At 39.4% G+C, this 21384-nt stretch overlaps 1 protein-coding gene across 1 annotated transcript in view; it reads left to right on the top strand.

The window, feature by feature from the left end:
* aff2 (AF4/FMR2 family, member 2) overlaps positions 1-21384 on the top strand; it is a 163634-nt gene that overhangs the window by 47567 nt on the left and 94683 nt on the right. Inside the window, exons 3-4 of the mRNA XM_073820142.1 lie at positions 5994-6080; positions 10234-10325. Of these exons, the coding sequence (XP_073676243.1) occupies positions 5994-6080; positions 10234-10325 (179 nt within the window). The remainder of the gene's footprint in view (positions 1-5993; positions 6081-10233; positions 10326-21384) is intronic.

Genomic DNA, 21384 nt, shown 5'->3' with positions numbered 1-21384 from the left:
GATGTTCCTGTCTGTCAAACGTCTGTGCAGGAGCTTTTCTCAAAACTGACTTCCCTTTTATGAGCCATTGTTGCAATGACTTTTAATCAACTGGTGATTTTATTAGATGTATGAGGTCAGTTCTCATCAAGGTCACATAGGTTTTCTAGCAGAATAAACAATGAGAATCTGTTGTGTATTTTCTTGAAGTAGCAACTTTTGAATTTGTGACAAGTGTGTCAGCACAGGTTTTGATGCTTACGGTCGCTGCTCAGAATAGAGATAAAGATCGCTGAATAAAGGCTTGACATGACTTGTTCACCAATGGGTCCTCTGCAGTGAATGGGTGCCATCGGAATGAGAGTCCAAATAGCTGATAAAAACATCAGAATTATCCACACCACTCCAGTTCATTAATTAAAATCTTGAGAAGCTAAAAGCTTGTAAGTAATAAACAAATCCATCAAGAATTGTCACTTCTGGACAAAATACCATTCCATAATCCATAATAACACTTCTTCCAGATAAGATTAACTTTTAAAGTGAAGAAAGTAATATTATAGAAGACTCATCCCTGCTGAAAAAAACAGCTAATACCAGCCTAGGCTGGTTGGCTGGTCTTAGCTGGTTTAAGCTGGAAGTAGCTGGTTTAAGCTGGTCTCCCAGCCTGGCCAGGCTGGAAAAGTGGCCAAAACCCCTCTAAAACCAGCCTGCCTTCCAGCTATGACCAGCTAAAACCAGGCTGGTTGACCAGCTAAAACCAGCCTTAGTTGTTTTTTTTTTTCCACCAGGGATATTAACTAGAAGCATAATTTTGAAGTTAAAAGTTTTAATTAAGTTGGCTTAAGAAAGCTATTTAAACTTAATATTATTATTTTTCTTCTGAGACTAAAATTTATGACTGACTTGAGTCGCTATGGCCCGGTTTCACAGACAGGGCTTAGACTAAACCAGGATTAGCAGATAGTTCAATTAGGATATTTAAGTAATTTTTTATAAACATGCTTAGAAAAAAAACATTACTGGTGTGCATCTTGAGACAAAACAAAGACACCGATATATTTTAAGATCAGTCAGTGCAAGTTTCTTTCAGTTCAAACAGCTCAGACTTACATTTTAGTCTAGGACTAGGCTTAAGCCTTGTCTGTGAAACCGGGCCCATATGTTTTCTAACTAATCGGACTTATGGTTTTCCTAAAAATGACGAATAAAACTGGGAAAAATCCCATAGACTTACATTGACTGAATGTTCAAATGAGCCAACACTATTCAAACTCCAACTGTCAAAACTCCCACAATCCCTTGAGACTCAATTAAGCTTCCCTTGTTATATTTCTAATCCATTCAAACAAGCCAATTATGCTAGAAACGTGCTAGTAACATGCTAATCATGCTAGAATCATGTTAATAACATGCTAGTAACATGTTACTCATGCTAGAAACATGGAAGTAACATGTTAATAAATTGCTAATCATGCAGACATGCTAGTAATATGTTAATAATGCTAACAACATACTTGTATCACGTTAATCGTTATTAAAATCATGCTAGCAACATGCTAGTAACATGCTGATTATGGTAACAACATCCTAGCAACATGCTAATCATGCTAAAATCATGATACAACATGCTAGTAATAGTAAATGATGATAACAAAATTTTAGTAACATGCAGCATGCTACATACTAATCATGCTAGAAATGTGCTAACAACATGTTACCCAGTCAGCAAATTTCCTCTGGGCCGGATCTGGCCCATACCAACAGCTAAAGTGTGGCCCAGATAAGTTTAGGTTCCCCGGCCCAAAACTGGTCCACATCTTTTTAACCAGAACCGAACCAAAACAGTGCCATAACCCAACCTAAAATGAGCCAAATCATGAAAACAGATGTGGCTGATATATGGATCTTATGTGGTATTCTTATATGGCTGAGTTCTGTAAAGGGCAATGGCCCCTATGTGGACCACATGTGGCTGATAGATCAAAAGCCATAATTTAACCATATTTATGCCACACCTATTATTTATTTAAAATACCAATTACACAGTAAACCTTAAACACGTATTAAACACAAAATTGATTCACAGACATTTTTAATATAATACAATTTTAATAACAGAAGTACAATACAGAACATAAAATGTGGTGTAATGTCAAATGAGTAAATAAATGTACAAAAATGGATACTTTTAGTAAGTCTCACCAGCCTTCCTTTCACAATCTTTTAGGAAAAAGGAGAGAAAAAAGATTATTAGCATATCATAATTAGTATTAGATATTATTTGAATATTAAAACAAGCCATGACATGAGTGCTCGCTGGTGGTAAAGGTAATCCTGTTTTATTAGCATTTTTTCGACGGTATTCAAACTAATTGAGATTACGTGAGACGAAAGATTTGTTAGTTTTTAAATCACGTTATAACTAGTAGAAAGGAGAAAGGATGATCACATTCATGCGCCCTCCGCTTGTAACATTACTTACAGCGGTCTGTCACGTAACATCAGAGAGCGTCAAAAAGGCATTTATCGTTTAAATTTTCTGATATAATAGACATAATTTTAAAGATGAGACTTATCGAAAATAACAAAACCCAAATCTTATCATGATTTCTGGACAGCATGTATAGTGACGTTTTATTCACGCATATGAATTCAGCACATGATCGTGGTCAAAACGAAACTGTGTTTGTTCGGTACACATACCTAAGCACACAATTTTTTTCTGTACAAATAAGCGTACCTTTACATCCCTAGAAAACATTTAAAACACCAAAACTGCACTTACCTGAATAAGAGTGTGTCTGGGCAAAGGCTGTTGTAGACTCAGGAGCAGAGCGGGAAATAACGGACATGTATTTTCAAATTTTCAGTAATCCACCAATAGGAATACAGGAAGAATGAATGAATGGGCTGACATTTGGACTGCCACAAACCAGCCACACATGACTATAGCAGGTTATGTGTGTTTTTCCAAGTAAAAGCCAAATGTTAACCATAAGTTAACATATTTCAGGATGTGCCATAGCCTAGCCAAATATGGCTCTTGTCTGTGTACTGTCATATGGGCCATATACCTTAATACAAAAAGTCACCCAAATGAAAATTCCCTCCAATTCTAAAGCCATGGCAAAACATATATGGTACAAGTTTGGCCCATATGTGCTCAGCCATGCCATACCTAGGCCAAACGTGACAGCTTTCAGCCACATTTGGCCCAAATGTTCTTGCTATCTGGGTAGTAACTTGGTAATCATGCTAGCAACATGCTAGTAACTTACTAATTATGGTAGCAACATGCTAGCAACATGGTAATCATGCTAGAAACATGGTAGGTTTCTCAAACTTAAGAAAAAGTTCTAAAAATTTTTGGACTTTCTGGTCCGGCTTTCTCAAGCCAACTTTTTAATCTACTTATGTTTAATTTGTTTCTTACAAACAGAGGGCTGCCAACTCTCACGCATTCAACGTGAGACTCACGCAATTGACACTTTTCACACGCTCTCACACCACACATCATTTTCTCACGCAGTCAAAAGCACCCTCAGTAAAAACTGTAATAATAAGATATTTGCTAAACAGATTTGGTAAATGCTCCTGGGCGTATTTGTTTTTGTGCTCTAGAAATCACGAAAAGACAACGTGTTTTCATAGCGCTGAGCAATGTAGCCAATCACAGACATATCTGTTTATCTTGAACACCTGTGATTGGCCATTGTGTTCTTGTAATGCAGGACTCATAGGCAGCGTGTAAGATCCACGTGCAAGCTTTATTAAACAGACCGTAGTCAAGACAGGCAGGGTCGAACACCAGCAAACAGGAATGCGTAGGCAAGACAAAAGCGTAATCCAGTAAACAGGCAGAACGTCAAAATTCCAGTGAGCAGTCCGAAAGTAACAAATAAACAATGCAATGAAACAAGGCAAAACTATGGCAAGAAAACAGAACAAAACAATGGCAAAATAACTATGACTATGAAACAAAACCATGAAAATAACAAAACAGGGCAATGAAATAAGATAAATGCTTGGTAGAGAGTCCGCAACAGCAAAACAATACTTCGCGAAGCCTGTTTGGTTTAGGCCCTGCTTAAATGGCCACCAAACAGGAAATTACCAACGAGGCTGCAGAGGGAGCAGCAACAGTCAGTTCATGGGTAAGGGAGGCAAAACAGGGGGTGGGACGGTGGGCCAGGTCCATGCAGGGGAACAGGTTCAGAGTCAGGGCCTGGTCCATGGAGCAGTGGCAGACAGTGGAGCAATGGAGGTCCTGGGCCGTGGAGCAATGGCAGACAGTGGAAACTTGGAGGACCTGGGCCATGGAGCAATAGCAGACCTGGATCATGAAGCGGAGGTGGGCCTGGACCGTAAAGCAATGGCAGACTGTGGAGTAGTGGAAGCCATGGCAGGGCCGGTAGGGCAGGAAGCCTAGGCAGTGCAGGCAAAGCAGGAAGCCATGGCGGAGCAGGCAGAGCAGGAAGCCATGGCGGTGCAGGCAAAGCAGGAAGCCATGGCAGAGCAGGCAGAGCAGGAAGCCATGGCGGAGCAGGCAGAGCAGGAAGCCATGGCGGTGCAGGCAAAGCAGGAAGCCATGGCAGAGCAGGCAGAGCAAGAAGCCATGGCGGAGCAGGCAGAGCAGGGAGCCTTGGCGGTGAAGGCAGAGCAGGAAGCTTTGGCATTGCAGGCAGAACGGGAGGCCATGGCGGAGCAGGTAGCTTGGGTAGCCATGGCAGAGGAGGATCATTGGCAGTGGTTGAGCAGACAGTGAGTTCATCAATGGGTGGTATCCCCTTTTGAGGATCTGCAGCGGGAGCTGCCTCCTCAGGGGGTTCTGCCGTGGACGCCGCCTCTATAAGAGGCATTGGCGTAGCGGACACGTGGACAAACGAGGCCTCCTTGTCCCCCTACAGGGACTGCTGTGGGAATTCTCACTCCAAGCTGAACTCAAAAGTTGGCAGCCCTGCAAACACCCAGATTTTCACTTTACAAGACATTAATTGATGGACTGGATTGGTGCAGATTACTTGTGGATTACTGTAATGTTTTTATCAGCTGTTTGAACTCTCATTCTGACGGCACCCATTCACTGCAGAGGAAGTGATATAATGCTACATTTCTCCAAATCTGATTTGAAACAAACCAAAACTTTCTTACATCTTGGATGGCCAAAAGATGGATGAGTTTCTGAGTTTCTAAGTTAACTATTCCAGAATAACTTAAAGACTGCCACTGTATCATTTCCAATGAAGATAAACGACCATACAAAGGAAGGTGAAAGGAAAAGGCTCATATTTAGTATGTAATATTAAAGTAGCAGTTTACTAACATTTTTAAGTACGCTAAAGGTTGTCGGAATGAAATGTTTCCCATCTGAGTGCAGATATGTGTGGGATGTATAGCTGAGCTGTCCGAGAAGCGTAAGAGTAAACAGTCTCTGATCCGGCCCTGCTCGTGTTTGGATAACCTTGTTTGGCTCCAGGAGCAACGCTCCGTTGCTTTTAATAAATTTCATTTGCAACTCAAAGCTTCCACCGCCATGCCTCGCCCCCACTGAAGCTCGGAGAAATGAATGGATTTCGTGTTCATTTTTCTGGAATGTAATAACACAGGTTTTCTCGGGAGAGAGCGTGTGCCGTACGTGCCCCCGAGATTTCACAGTATTCCTGCATGTGATGACACTAGGCAAGATGGCAGAAAGTTTAATAAATAAGCTCTCTTCTGAGGGATTATCTGTGATTGTTTGCCGTCGCCGTTTTCGGTGTCGCTTCTGATAATTGAACAAGATGTTTGTTTATGTACTTATGCTCGTAGGATACCTTCATCACTTTTCCCACTGGATACATGTTGATAAATGATAAAACTGTGTGGCTTGTGTTATTTGTTTTCATGAAATTGCTCATTGCTCATCGCTTCTGCATCTCTGATTATACATTTTAATCTGTTGCTGATTCATTTCAACACAAGCAAATAATCTGTGCTGTTATAATAACTATTATGTGTTGTTGTTGTTGTAGGAGATGACCCACTCCTGGCCTCCACCTCTCACTGCCATCCACACACCAGGCAAAGCTGAACAAACCAAGTTTCCCATCCCTTCAAAGGTGGGCTGTTTCTTATTTTTCTCTTTCTCTCCCTCTGTGCCTTTGAACTATTTATACTAAATGGACTTCATCAACATTACAGAGCATTAGTCAACATTACTGAGTTAATACAGAGTATCATGACATAAAATGCTTAATTATAGGGCTTGATATTTTTCGGAATGGTTCTGGCTTTGTTCAAAACCCTGTTTACTCCATGTGACCATGTGAATTACCCCTACGGGATAAATAAAGAGTTTGAAATTGAAATAGCGAGCTGTCTATAACTTGCATAGCCTCCTGTCTAACTGAACCTGATTTGAAACACTCTACATAAGCAGCAGCTCCACACACAAACAAATAGTCATTCTCACAAGATACATTTTTAGTGCAGTTTTGTGTTAGCTAGTTAGAAACATGTTATGAAATCTGGCATAAACATACACAGCACACACAGAGCAAAAGAGTGTAGAAATATATTAAGGGGAGAGACTGCAGGCAAAAACGCTGTTTTTTTATGCACCTGTCAAGTTTGAGATTTGGGGCTTTTTGGTTTTTCATTAAGTGTTTTTTTTTTTTTTTTCAGACTAGTGAAAAGAAAACACCAAAAAGACACTGTTAAGTCTTTCTTTTATAGCACTTTATCTATTTGTGTCAATAGATTTCAATTACAGTACATATTTTTAAAGTCTCTTTTCTCAATATGAGTTTTTTCTCCTACACTGAGCTATAAATCTCCACTTTAGTAGCACGTACACACACCAAACTTTACATTTGTATTAATGTCTATATTCTGAAGGTTTTTTTAAAGAGGGATTTGTTCATATATAATTTGCTTGATTTTATACAACATTTTCCCCCCAAAAAATGGTAAAAAAAAAAAAATGAGAGATCCAAAATTCCCTCTGTAAATATTTTACTCTAGTATGTATAAAAATAAAAATAAACAAGAATTTTGAAACTGACTTCATCCAGTTTTTAGATTTTTGTACTAGAAATGTATGCAAATTAGTGCATATTTTATAAAATAATGCCTCATTTGCATATTTAAACGTAACATTTTAGAAAACTTGTAATACAAAAAATTTTCGCAATTATCAATGTAATCAATCAATTGGGTAAGTAAGGTGATAATTATTATTTTTATTATTATTTTTTTTTTTTACCCTATTCACCTGTAGTGTCTCGCCTTAATATAGCACATATATTAATTAGTTTTTTGATGTTGATGTGAAGTTGGACCTTTCAATTACTTACAGGTGTACGAGGGTGATTGTTGATTAAATGTGCTGTTTTAAACATTTATTTTTATTTTTTATAAGCCATAATTTGTACATAAAACGTTGCAATGTAGTGTTTTTTTCCTATGCCCTCACTCACTCTTTATACTCTGGGAAATTCTGATAAAAGTTCAAAAACAAATGTTCTTGATTTTTTTCTTAGCAGACTTTGGGATGTTGTCATAACGTCTGGCTTTCTTTCTTTCTTTTGTTGCTTGATTAACATCAATGCTAGAGACAATAGCAACTAAAGTACGCTGTTGTCCCTTTAAAACCGAATGCACGCATACAATGTACTGATACACGTCTGATAGTTTTCCTTCCAATTGTTTACGTTCACCTAATGTTGAGTTCAGACTGCATGATTTTAGCCCCGATTTTGACTCGCCGACAAATGCCGAAATCACAGGCAAATCGCTGCTTGTTCATGCGAGTGACAATCACACAGTGTGAAATATCAAAGACGTGATCTGAGAGAATCGCCGACGTGTCGCCGACACCCGTGAGATATTTGGCATGCTAAATATCTGGACATTTCGGCGATTCAAAATCATGCCGTGTGAAAGGTGATCTGACTGAAAATAACATCGGCGATTACCTACAGCCAATGAGACAGCAACATCCAGGCCAGTGGGAAGTTGGGGGAGGAGTTACGAAGGTATAGACCACAATATCAACAAGCATAGCTTCGGCTTCTTTTCTTTTCGCTGCAAATGAGTGCACATGCAAGTTGTATGACAAGCTTCTTGCGGGCTACCATTTTTTTATATAATAATCCCAGTCTCACATGAGAACTCACGTGAGAACTTGCACGACTGACCTCACGTTGTTTCCATGTCACTTCTCGCGTGTGTTTGGTTGTGAGACGAAGTTTGCAGACCGGGACAAAGTTGTCGGTGATTCTTCCTATTGTAAAGTCATGCAGTGTGAAACCCCCTGTCGCCGATCCATCATGCAGTGTGAACACAGCAGTGATGGAATGCTACCCCAGATAGTCATGCAGTGTGAAAACATCTATGACGCGATTGCTTTGAAAATCGTGCAGTCTGAACTCGGCATAAGATGTAACTAAATGTGTTTACGTGAATACTCATCAAAACTGACAATTCAACATAATTTTTTGTGTATTTCACCATTCATGAGACGCTAAAGAAAACCGGACCGAATTGAGTTCTTCTTTTTGTGCCTCGTCAAATGTATCCATATGTCTTCTCTTCTCTTACTCCCAGATATTGACTTTTTTAAATGTTTTATGAGACGTGCAGCAAATGTATGCCAGCCTATGTTTACGACTTATCAATAAGCTATGATACAGTTCATATGTGTGCATCTAACCTCCTTACCGCGCAACAGATTCGTTGTGAATTAATCTCTTCCTAAATCATCCCTCCCTAACATTCTTGTCTCATTTTTATTCATTGACGAAAATGTCAATAGATTTTTGTCATTCAAAACAAGTTTTCGTTTCGTTTTCGGAGAAAAAATTTTGTTGACTAAAATTGGCACGAAAATTATTCGTCAACGAAATTAACACTGATACTGTGTAGCCATTTATTCTGCTGTCTATTAGAAACATCTAATTTACACTATTTATTTTTTCCTTACAAAATAATACTGCAGAGTTTTAAAACAATATATAAAATTGAGGTAAACCACTGTGCGCAACCCAGGCTCATGAAAATACGTGCCTCTATATAAATTTCTGCAACATCGTAATTACGTACCTTACTGTACATTTCGCAACATTTTCAAAATGAAATGTCCAGAGAGTGGCGCTAAAACACACGTTCGATACAAGACCATGGCATGTTTTTATTACTTTTATTACTTTAGTACAGGCACGTATTGCTGCGATTTTATTATGCTGCTTGAGGTACGATTTGCAGCAGTTCAGAATTCAAATATCCAGGGAGTGTCGCTAAAGGTTAATGCTCTATCGTGTGGTTAAATATCCCCTACACACCAAACCCAACCCTAAACCTAACCGATAGCAACCAAATGCCAAAGTGCTATATATTTAAGTGATATATTTTAACTTCTTGACGCAGATTTGAGCTGTTTTGTCGAACCGTAGTTTGACGGGGTTCGTACCGGAGCTCCTCATCACTCAAATGCAACTCCATATCGCGTGAGCTACTGAGCAAACCTACTAAATAAGAAAACTCATGCATATAAAGGTGTATATGCGACGACAATGTTCAAAAGTATCAGTTTTCAAATCACACAGAATGTTAAAATTGTTTTCAAGTCATAACAATATTCTGCAAGTAATTGTGTGAAAATTAGGCATTATTAATCAAAACTCTGAACTTTTAAATCACACTTTGTGTGAAAATAAATAAAAGTTGTCAGAGTTTTACTGCCTCTAGTGTTTATTTCAACTGGAAACTGCAGGGATTCATACATATAGGTATGTTTTTTGTAGTTTTGCAGAAATGTATTTAGAGGCACGTGTTTAAAAGGGCCTGTGTTGATTGTGCGAACAAGTATTGGACTTTCCACTCAAGTTCCCTTCAAATCCCATGATGCTCTTTTTCTCTTTGATGTGGCATCTGTTATTTTTTCTCTTAATAGGACATGGTTTGAATCTCATGAGTTGGCTTGAATGACATTGCTAATAATAAACCGCTGACTCTATAAATCCATATGTAATAGTGGCAACGTTGGGTGCAGACGTCTCTCTAACAGACCACTCACCCGCTCAAGTGTGAGTTGTGTGCCTGCTCTAATTGTATTAGTGTAAAATCAATTAAAGCTATCAGCAGAACTATTTCCCATCTGTAGCTGCTCCGTGTGAGTTAACGCACAGAATGTAGCACTTTTTTTTCAGTCGGATGTTGTTATTATGTTGGATTATTTGTCACTTTTTTCATATTATTCTCTCTCTGTTGCAGGATTCCCAGCATGTGACCTCAGGATACAATGGAAGTAAGGAACATTTTGCTTTTACGTGTTACATAGCTCATGCCAAATTCAACGTCAAGCCGTACTGGCAAAAAAAAAGCAATAAACTTCCAATTTCCAATAAACAATATCATGGAATGCTGTGTTACTGACACATTGTGCCCCGTGCCAGATTGCTGGTATTTGGACGTGTGCAGTCAAACCTGTTCTCTAATATTTCCATGAAATTCTTTTCACAGAACGCTGCAATGTTTCCAGTAACAAGCCTGCAACCAAGTCGGTACCACAAAAGTCGTGAGTATTCATTTGATGAATTATTTGAGGGAGTCCCCCCTGGGTGGAGAGAGAGAGAATGTTCATAGGCTTTGCTTTGTTCCCGTGTAAAACATTTCCCAGTGAGACACGTCTGGCGGATTCCCAGCTGAGGGAAAAAGGCGGTCTTCTCTTCACCAACAAACATTAAAATTGGTGGTCTGTCATTTGAATCCTTTTCTAGACTTCTTCTGACATACTTAATGACACGTTATTCAATGTTTGTGATAAAGCTGACTGAAGAGGCTTGAATGGCATTGTTAATAATACTTGAGAAGGAAAATGGCATGACCGGAGAAAGTATTTAAGTATATTTCATATGTTTTTAGATGTTCTTTGTTTCGTATTAGCGGCCAGGTCAGTTAATGTGGATATTTTCTATGAAAAGCGAAAAGAGTATTGAACTTAAGTGGTGCCAGAGTTTGTTAGAACCTCTTCAAAAGCATGTTTCTAAACAGCTATGACAAAGTCAAACAAATGAAAGTGTAGCAGAGAGTCTGTGTGTCATTTTGGAGAGGCAGCGATGGGGTGATACTGCAAACAATAGCTGGAGGAATGTTGCATTGTTTACTCGTGGAAGCCACTTAAAGGCTGCAGTTATCTGCTGATCTGGCCCTAGTCTCTGATATGTCATTTTCTCTTCGTTCCCGAGACCCAGAGCAAGCCTTGAGCACCGCTCTTCATGTTTGCTGCATGCCGTTCGCATATCCCACTGTCTTCTTACACTGCTCCATTATTCCTTTGCTCCTGCTCAGAATCAGTCCGCTTATATTCCTCTCAATTATATGCCAGCTGTTTGAAAGATCTTAAATGATTTAACCAGTCCAAATGTTTAGGGATGCAGCCCTCAGGGTAAGAACATTTCTGTCAATACTGTCTTTGTCCTCGAGAGCCGAGTGTATGAACTTAGGCCGAATGTTTGAACTGTAGTGAAGGCAGAAATGAATATCAGGAAATATCATGCTGACAAAAATGTTACATGATATTGAACAGTCTTTGCATTGTTGAATGTCAAAGGGGGACAACAAATGCGAGAACTGGTCTGTTGCCTATGTGCCATAGGTCTAAACATGCCATGGTTTAATCAAGACAATCTTAAATTAGATTTTTTTTTTCCCAGTCAAGCCAAAATTTATTTCATTGATTCCACTTAAATGAGTAGTTTACCTAAAATGATTCACTGAATCATTCACTCACCTTCATGTTGTTCCAAACCTGTGAGCTTCTATCACAAAATAAGATATTTTGAAGAATGTGGGTAACTAAACAGTTGCTGGTGCCTATTGACTTCCATAGTATTGGGGTCAATGTGGACCAACAACTGTTTGGTTACCAGCATTCTATGGAATAAAATGGGGACCAACAACTGTTGACTTTCATAGAATGTTGGTAAACAAACAGTTACATGTCCCCATTGACTTCCATATTATTTTATACTATGGAGGTCAATTGGGACCAGTGGGGAGTAAGCACTCTCGGTCCATACTGACTTTCATAGTACTTCATAGCATGGAGGTCAATGGGGACCAGCAACCGTTTGATTACCAGCATTATATGGAATAGAATGGGGATCAGCAACTGTTAACTTCCATCAAATGTTGGTAACCAAACATTTGCTGGACCCCATTGACCTCAATACTATGAAATACTATGGCAATCAATAGGGACCAGCAACTGTTTGGTTGCTCACATTTTATGGAAGAAAATGGGGACCAACAACTGTTGAATTCTACAGAATGTTGGTAACCAAACAGTTGCTGGTCCTTATTGACTTCCATAGTATTTCATAGTATTGAGGTCATTGGGGACCAGAAACAGTTTGGTTACTCATATTTTATGGAAGAAAATGGGGACCAACAACTGTTAACTTCCATAGAATGCTGGTAACCCAACATTTGCTGGTCCTAATTGGCTTCCATAGTATTTCATACTATGGAGGTTAATGGGGACCAGCAACTGTTGTTGGTCCATATCGACTTCTGTAGTATTTCATAGTACAGAGGTCAACGGACACCAGCCACTGTTTGGTTACTTACATTTCATTTAATAAAACGGGGGCCGACAACTTTTGACTTCCATAGAATTATGGTATTTCATATTATGGAGGTCAATGGGGACTAATGGGGACCAGTGGGGACTGGCAAGTGTTGTTGGTCCATATTAACTTCTATCGTATGTTATAGTATTAAGGGCAATAGGGACCAGCAACTGTTTGGTTACCAATATTCTTTGAAACAAAATGGGGACCAGCAACTGTTAACTTCCTGAGAATGTTGGTAACCAGACAGTCCCTTTTTGACGTCCATAGTATTCCTGACTATGAAGGTCATTGGGGACCAGCAACTGTTGTTGGTCTCAATTGGCTTCTATAGTATTTTTCCAAATAATGCTGGTAACCAAGCAGTTGCTGGTCTCTATTGACTTATATTTCTGACTATGAAATTCACTGGGGACTAGAAAGTGTTGTTGGTCCCTACTTGCTTCCATAGTATTGAGGTCAATGGGGACCAGCAACCCGTTTGGTTACCAGCATTCTATGGAACAAAGAAAATCAAAAAGTTTCTGGTCCCCATTGAATTTCATATTATGGAGGTCAATGGAGACCAATGCGGATCAGCAACTATTGCTGGTCCATGTTGATTTCTGTATTATTTCATAATATGGAGGTCAATGGGGACCAGAAACTGTTTGGTTACCAGCATTCTATGGAACAACATTGGGACCAGCAACTCTTAACTTCCTTAGAATGTTGGTAACTAAACATTTGCTGGTCCCCATTGACTTCCATGGTATTTCATACTATGATGGTCAATGGGGACCAGCAAATGCTGTTGGTCCATATTGACTTCTATAGTATTTCATAGTATGGAGGTCAATAGGGACCAGCCAGAGTTATGGAAGAAAATAACAACTGTTACAAGACCAACAACTGTTGACTTCCATAGAATGTTGGTAACCAAATAGTTGCTGGTCCCTATTGACTTCCATAGTATTTTATTTTAACTGTTTGGTTACCAACATTCTTCAAACTGTCTTCTTTTGTGTTCAACAGAAGAAGAAACTGTCAGTTTAAATTGCATCCACTTATAGATCCACAAGTGAGCTTTATAATATTAGTTAATTGATTCTAGTTGTTGACAATATGTAACACTTTTCTCTTCAGTAAATGTGGTTAACTCTTCAAGTCCCATAACCTCAGGCAGTAATGTTTCTCACACTACCACACCGATACCTCAAGACTAACATGGAGGATTCAGATATGCCATCTTATAAACCTTTAGCACTTGAATCTCTCCCACTTGAGCCACAATCATCCATTAGGCGGATAGTACAGGGGCTTTAATTTGAAGTTTACCGTGGTGAGTAGTCGTAAAACGGCACTTTTCCTCTGCGGATCGGCCATTTTGTAACCTCCTTGCGAGTGCCGGTGATCAGTGGTGTAATTTACTCGGAGCCTGATATTAGTCACACTCAACTGGCGCTTTTCCCACCGTCTGTGAGAGCACACCAGAGAATATGGGCTAGTGTCAAACACAGACGGGGCCACAAGCCAAGGATAGCCTCTACTGGTAGATTAGATATTCTCGGGGATGTCGCTCCGCTCACACGTTCTGCTTGAGTATATTGTTATGGTGTTATGTACCACCATGGAATATTGGATTTATGACAATCTGTGTGTTTTATTTCGACCAGCACCTTCCCTCAAGGCAACACACTACAGGCAAAGCCAATGTTTATTTCATGCACTGGTCAGTTTTGAGATTTTAGCCTATTTGCTTTCTGTTGTGCTCAACAGAAACTCAAGTAGGGTGGGTGAAAAAAAAAATGACAGAATGTTCATTTTTGGGTGAGCTATCTCTTTAATCCCAGAGACAGTGAGTGAGACGTTTTATATCTGTATTTAGAGAGAGTTTTCATTCAGCTGATTGCCATACAGTACACAAAAGCCTGTCTGATTAGTCCTTCATTAAACAGGCACATTATACAGCATTCATCTCACATGAAGTCAACTCAGGGAGTCATCAAATTGTAATTGATTAGGCTTAATTAGTCATCAGAAGGAAGGGCAGAGGAGAGCAGTAAGTGCTCTCTTCGTGGTGGAAATGGTTGCGGATGGTCTTCAGCTTTGGTTTCTAATGATGCCAAGATGCTCTGAACTGTAGCCTCAGAGTCAGAGGTTCACCATTAAAACATAAGAACCTGCTGAGCTAATTGAGAATTAATAATTAAAACAGTCAACTGCGAGGAGCTGACTGTGGAATAACTGTTTTCAAGCAATACAGCGTTTCTGTAGAAAAGACATCTATTATTATTGATGATGTGACATAGTTAACAGGTTTGAACGAAGCATCATAAGCACTTTTTTCCCACTCCTGATGTCTTCATGTCCAAGCATATATTTTAATTCACGGCATGCAAGGAGTTTCTTTTATCCCTTTTAGACAGCACTTCTGAAAGACTATGACATTCCCTCAGCGGTGAAGATAAACACAGACAACAGAATCCCTGCTCTTGAGGAGAAAAGAGAGGCAACCCAGACGCGAGGTGGGGGGAGGTGCTTTTTCATCACAAACATTAACATAGACTCTTGATGTGACACTCCAGTCGGCTCTGAATCTGAAGTCGGAAGTGGCTGTGGGCCAAGGTAAATAACCCGCTGGACAGAGCAGGACAGAACAGGGGAGGTTGTGTGAGGATGAATGGGACAGGCTGGAGGTGGAAGCAGCCCTCTGTAGCACTCGTCCATCAGGGGCTCCTTAATCAAAGTTTTCCTAGGGTGGAGGACGGGAGGAGAGGGGTGTTGCCTTTGCACTTCCCACTGCTATGTGTGCTTTTCCACCCCCAACAGTTTTTTTTTTTTTTTTTCTGTTTAATCTCAGTGTGTTTCATTCTGTGCGCTCAGTCCAACAGTGAAGGCTGCTTCTGTAGCAGCCAAGATGGCAGTAAATCCTGTAATTAATTCTGAGTCATCTGTGTAGTAATTATTATTTGTATTATTTGCATACAAGACTTTTATCTTGGGTGCAGGTTTACATGGATAGATAGATTTTGGTTTGTTTCTTCATCAGATTTGGAGAAATGTAGCATTATGTCATTTGTTCAGTGAATGGGTGCTGTCAGAATGAGAGTCCAAACAGCTTACAAAGTGAAAAGATAGATTAAATTTAAATTTAAAATTTAAATAAATAAATAAATAAATAAATAAGATGTTTGTTTAAGCTCTGTGTAGTAATTATTATTTTTATTATTTTCATAAAATACTTTTATCTTGGGTGCCAGTTTAGAAAAAGACAAGCAAACAAACAAACAAACAAACAAACAAACAAAAAACAAACAAATAAATAAATAAAATGTTTGTTTGATTAAATTCTTTCTAATGTATTAATTTGTGGAGATTTATTTACATGGAAAAGTGCATTTATTAACTTATTTATTGGGATAATAAGGAGATTTTTCTATTTATTTATTTATTTATTTATTTATGTATTTGCTTATTTACTTACCTAAAACTTTCAAATGTGTTTACTAATGGAAAAAAAAACAAAATGTATTAATTCATTCATTACTGTACAACCTGACAGATATCACTAAAAGAGGTGTCTTGAGAAATCTAAAGAAAGTTGTGTAAATGGCAAAAACAATTGGGGGTGTGGCTTGTAGTTTTTTAGCCAATCAGACACATTCTCTGTATTTTTCAGTCATTTAGATGTATTGACATTGGGTTGACAGTGTGTTTGGTGGGTTGGAGGTTTGGAGGATGAGGATTGCCTATGTCTATAAAACACGAAAATCTAAATGTTTACATAGAAGTTTTATGATCACTTTATTTCCCCATAAACAGCCTTTACAAAATGTCAGTACACTGAGAGTAACAGATGGTACAATCACAGTGCTAGTGGTTTACTGTGGTACTAAATGACTAGCATTTTAATAGCATGGTGTATATATAGTAATCTAAGGTACGTCTGTGGTGCTACTGTTGGTGTAACAAACCATGATTTTATCTAGAAGTCTTTGTAAAATTGGTATTACCGTAGTCATTTTGTAAGCGTGGCCTGACATGGATGTATGTGGCAGTTGGGTAGCAGTAGCAGCGTTTGGGACCTCTCTCTTGAGTTGCTTTCAAGATGTGCATGGTGTTGACAGAACTGGAGCGCTGCTGAGTCTCAGGGCAGTGCCGGCGTGCTCTCGTCTTCCCAGAAAAAACACAATGTGTTTATTTACTGCCGAGCAAGTCCAAGTGCATTTTCATGTACTTGCCTGTGATTGAAACGGCGACTCTGTGTGGATTTTTTTATAAGGCCTGGATTCATTTCCAGAGGGGGTTACAGTAAACAGCTTTACCAGGAGCGGGTTCCTCGGGGACCCTCAGGAAGTGATGGAAACGTTCTTCTATCGGGCCTCGGAAGGAAATGCAAATATGCCAGAGCATGTGTGAATGTCAAGAAGAAATCCCCCTTTTTGTGCTTCACCCTCAATGCATTAACAGTTTCTCACTTTAAACAAGGCACCACGCCGTAAAGCTAACAGATAGGGGTCATTGTTCGTTTAAGAGGAAAGATTTTGTTTATTGTTCTATTAAGAGCTATACTGCCCTCAAACTCAATATAAAATCCTGTCATAAACTTACATTTATTGCCCTCTGTTAGCAATATTCATACATATATACTCATAGCTCTGCTAGATCAGAACCCCGCTCCCCTTCACCTCGAAATATTAATTCCAGCACGTCAATGTTGACACGAAATACGAGGGTGACAGTCGCCCACCCTGTCGTTACCCGCGCACACGATGCCTCTCGAGAGTGCTTCCCCTCCTCCCCCCGCATCTGGTCGCCTGGCAGCTCGCTGGAGAAAAGGCTTCTATTGTGGAGCTGTCAAAGCGCTAAGCTAAGTGGGCTAAGGGAAAGCTCTCCTTAACAAAGGAGCCTGTCACCATCAAATAACAACAAGAAGAGAGAACCCAGAGGGACACTCTTAAATGGCAATTTGGCACCTACGGTGGTCGCTGTAAAGAAATAACCAGAGACATGTCTAATAATAGTAGTTATGGGGAGGGAGGAGGGTGTGGGGGAGTGAGGGATTATTATAGAGGTGTGTGACTCTGTGAAATGGCAAAGCTTGGATCAGGAGAACTGGATCAGTACACTGTCTTTAAGTGACAAGCAGTCCTGATGAATGATGTCACGGTATCAAGAAGAAGGTCAGGGCACAGATTTGTTACCACACCAGTCAAAGGTGTAGGTACACTTCTGTCTGACTTTGGATGGCATACACATGGACTGTTTTCTGAAGTTGCAAGAAAGTTTCCATGCTGCTAAAATAAGCGCTTTTGAGGAAGACCTTGCTGCTGGATTTGCAAAAGTTTCCTTCCAGTGACCCTTCAAACAATCTTCTATACTTTCCTTTGTGAATGTAGGCTAGATATTCTTGAGCGCACATGTATATGTATCAGTTATGTCACATTGACATTGGCTGAAGATTTGTTATACTCCTACTGAATGGAATTGTAGTCTGAAGCGTGAAAGTCTGTTAGTTTGAGGCAATCCCAAAATGACCTTAAAGGGATAGTTCTTCCAAACAATTTTTAATTATATAATTAATTACTCACCTTCATGTCATTCCAAATCCCTAAGACCTTTGTTCATCTCCGGAACAAATTAAGGTGTTTTTGATTATATCCAAGAGCTTTCTGACCATACAGACAGCAACGCAACTGACACGTTCAAGGCCCAGAAAGGTAGTAAGGACATTGTTAAAATCCATGTGATATCAGAGGTTCAACTGTAATGTTATGAAGCTTCTAGGGATGCCCCCTAATAATAAACTAATTGTTAGTCGACATGAAGAGGCTTGGTCGACCAAAACTGTATTCGTTGCTTAGTTTCAGAAAAAAAAATCAACAGGAAATGGTGCAGTCACGCAGATTGTTAACGGCTGGTCTATGTGGTAATAGTACAGTACATTGGGCAGGACATCCAAATGCTTACCTATCATTCATCAACCTCAAATATGGCGTATCATCTGAAATATGTAAGTAGTAGCAACTTTACATGGCAGAGCAATCTAATGTTAATGTAGAAAAATGTGCATTTTTCAAGTGTTTGTTCGGAGTGTGGAAGCTAAACAGTAGCGCATTCACTGCATGACAGATGGAGGTGCCGGTGCAGTCACTTGCTCTTAAAATACTCCGTCATTTTTGGTCAGACAGGTAAGAGTAATACATCTTTCAATTCTGTAAAGACTCTTATGTTTATTTGTGTGCACTCAGAATAACAACAAAACATTGTGCTTTTGTAAAATAATGAATGCAAACAGTATGTGTATCTCTTTCTGCCATCTTGGTCTCTATGAACTTGAGCACGGAACTTCAAAATCTATGTAGGCAATTAAATGCTCATTATTATGATTTATATAGTTTATTACTAAACATGCGACTAATAGTCGACTAATGCTTAAAATGAATGACTAAATGAATATTTAGTCGAGAACAGCCCTAGAAGCTATGAGAATTCTTATTTAACGTGTCAGTCTCCGCCGCACATTCACAAGAGTACTACAATGCATTTGTGTGGTACTGCTGACGAAGGAGCCACTGTTCTGATGTAGAATGTCCATCTCTTTTAGTTCATCATCTGTATATTCTGGTTCAAATAGCTGGGCAAAAAAGTGTTTGCAAGTCATCCTCTCTGTCAAAATCTTCAGACATGTTTATGCAGACTGTTTTAAGTACAGTGTGCGTCTTCTGCTTGTATCAAGGTGCAGGTTCTTCATCAGAATGCCGGCTCCTGCATCACCATACTCATGCATCGTGACACTCTCATGAATGCATGTCGAAGATTGACATGGAATAGATGAAATTGTTCCATAAAGGCATTATTTTAGTTTTTTTCATGCATGAAAAGTATTCCCATAGCTTCATAAAATTAAGGTTGAACCACTGATGTTACATGGACTATTTTAATAATGTTATTACTACCTTTCTGGGTCTTGAACGTGTCAGTTGCGTTGCTCTCTATACAGGGTCAGAAAGCTCTTGGATTTCATCAAAAATATCTTAATTTGAGTTCCGAAGATGAAACAATGGTCTTACAGACTTTTTTAAATTACATAATAATGACAGAAATTTAATTTTTGTGTGAACTATGCCTTTAACTGGCCATTTGGAAAAGATTATGTAAAACAAACCTAATTGGTTAGCTTTGAAGAAGTGGAAGAGTGGAAGTTTGTTTGGTGGGCAGAGTCTATTTCACCCATACTGGTTTAATCCATATTAAACCAGGAAAGAAGCAAAATCATAATGTGTGGATTGTTGAACAGCTCATAGAGCACAACCAGCATGGTCATTACTGTCCATTTCAGAAGCATCCTCATCCATCAATATCAAGTGTGTCCAGTCCTGCTCCTAGAGAGCCAATGTCCTGCAAAATTTGCCTTCTTAGGAAAAATTCTTAGTAATCCTGAATATCTTAATTAGCAGGTTCAGGTGTGTTTAATTAGGGATTGAAGCTAAACTCTGCAGGGCAGTGTCTCTCAAAGGAGTTGGACTAACCACCACTGATCAAGATAATGAAAGTGTGGTCATTCCATGTCCTTTCGGCAAGACAATGACCCCCATAACCTCAGTCTTTGCAATGAATGTGAAGACCACAAGACCCCTACATCTCTTGTAATTATTGTAGAATGGCCAAGGCCAGATTTCTCAGAAATACTTCTGTTCTACTGGACTTAAAGCCCAAGACATTCTTGAAAGTTCTTGAGCTCAGTCTGCAATAACAGTAAAGGCACAAGAGATTTAATTGTGGCGCATTTTTATTCTCAGGGAGATTGCCACTGTCACCTTGTTGTTACTCACTGGTATCTAGACCTTAAGCTTTTTAAATGATTGTTCAACATGCTTAACACAAAGTTGGAATTGAATTGAACATCGCTACATAATTGGCATTTCTGTCAATGCACTGGAATCTCCCTGGAATTTCACATTAGTCATCTATTTGCCTATCAGGTAGCTGGCAGGCAGCTATGGAGACAAGTAGCAGGTGCCTCATAATTTGCAGGATCCCTCTGCGCAACACGCCAAATTTTAGTAATGACCAGCGAGTGTTCCTCTCTCACAATTAGGGGAGCATAGCTGGCGTACAGCCCAGAGCCGACCCATGAGACCCGAGTGCACAGCCCAGCAGTGATGTGGCACAAGCCAGCTACTGCAAACTACACAACCCGCTCTCTATGGAACGTCCGCTCTGCCCTCCAAAACATCTGTCTGCTCTGCCCGAACATCGGTGACAAAGACACACCAATCTGACCTTGATCTGAAATTACACCTTAAGAGGTTTCTTTTCAGTCCAGTGCTTTTGGATACAGTTGCCTTCTTTTAAATAGGGTACTGTCTTTTAGAGAACCATTTATCATTTTTAAACTCTGAGTAGAAACTTTTTTGATGAACTTTTAGCTCCAATGGTTTCTTAGTAACAGACGGTGGAAATATGCATATGCGAACAGATTGTTTATGTGGGGGAAAACATCAGAAACATGGAGAATTATGTACTTGGCTAAAATGTGCGGCAGAATTCTGGAACAAATTTGGCTCATGGCATTTTGGGTCCTTCAAACCCATTGAAGCTGTACAGTAATGAGTGGTGACACTGAGGAAAAGCACACCAGCTTGTGTTTCTCTTTTCATGTGCTAACAGTTAGAAAGTTTAAAGGTTGTCTCTGGATATTGTTTTTCTTGGCCTTGGTTTTACTTTAATAACCCGCTGTTCATTTCGAATGATTCTCGAGCTCTCTGATGTGTTTGAAGCAATGAAAGGCATTTGAGTGAGAGCA

The sequence above is a fragment of the Garra rufa genome, chromosome 16, assembly GCF_049309525.1.
Source record: "Garra rufa chromosome 16, GarRuf1.0, whole genome shotgun sequence".
Lineage (NCBI taxonomy): Eukaryota > Metazoa > Chordata > Actinopteri > Cypriniformes > Cyprinidae > Garra > Garra rufa.
The sequence above is the reverse complement of the archived record's forward strand: the minus strand, read 5'-3'. Positions and strand labels throughout refer to the sequence as shown.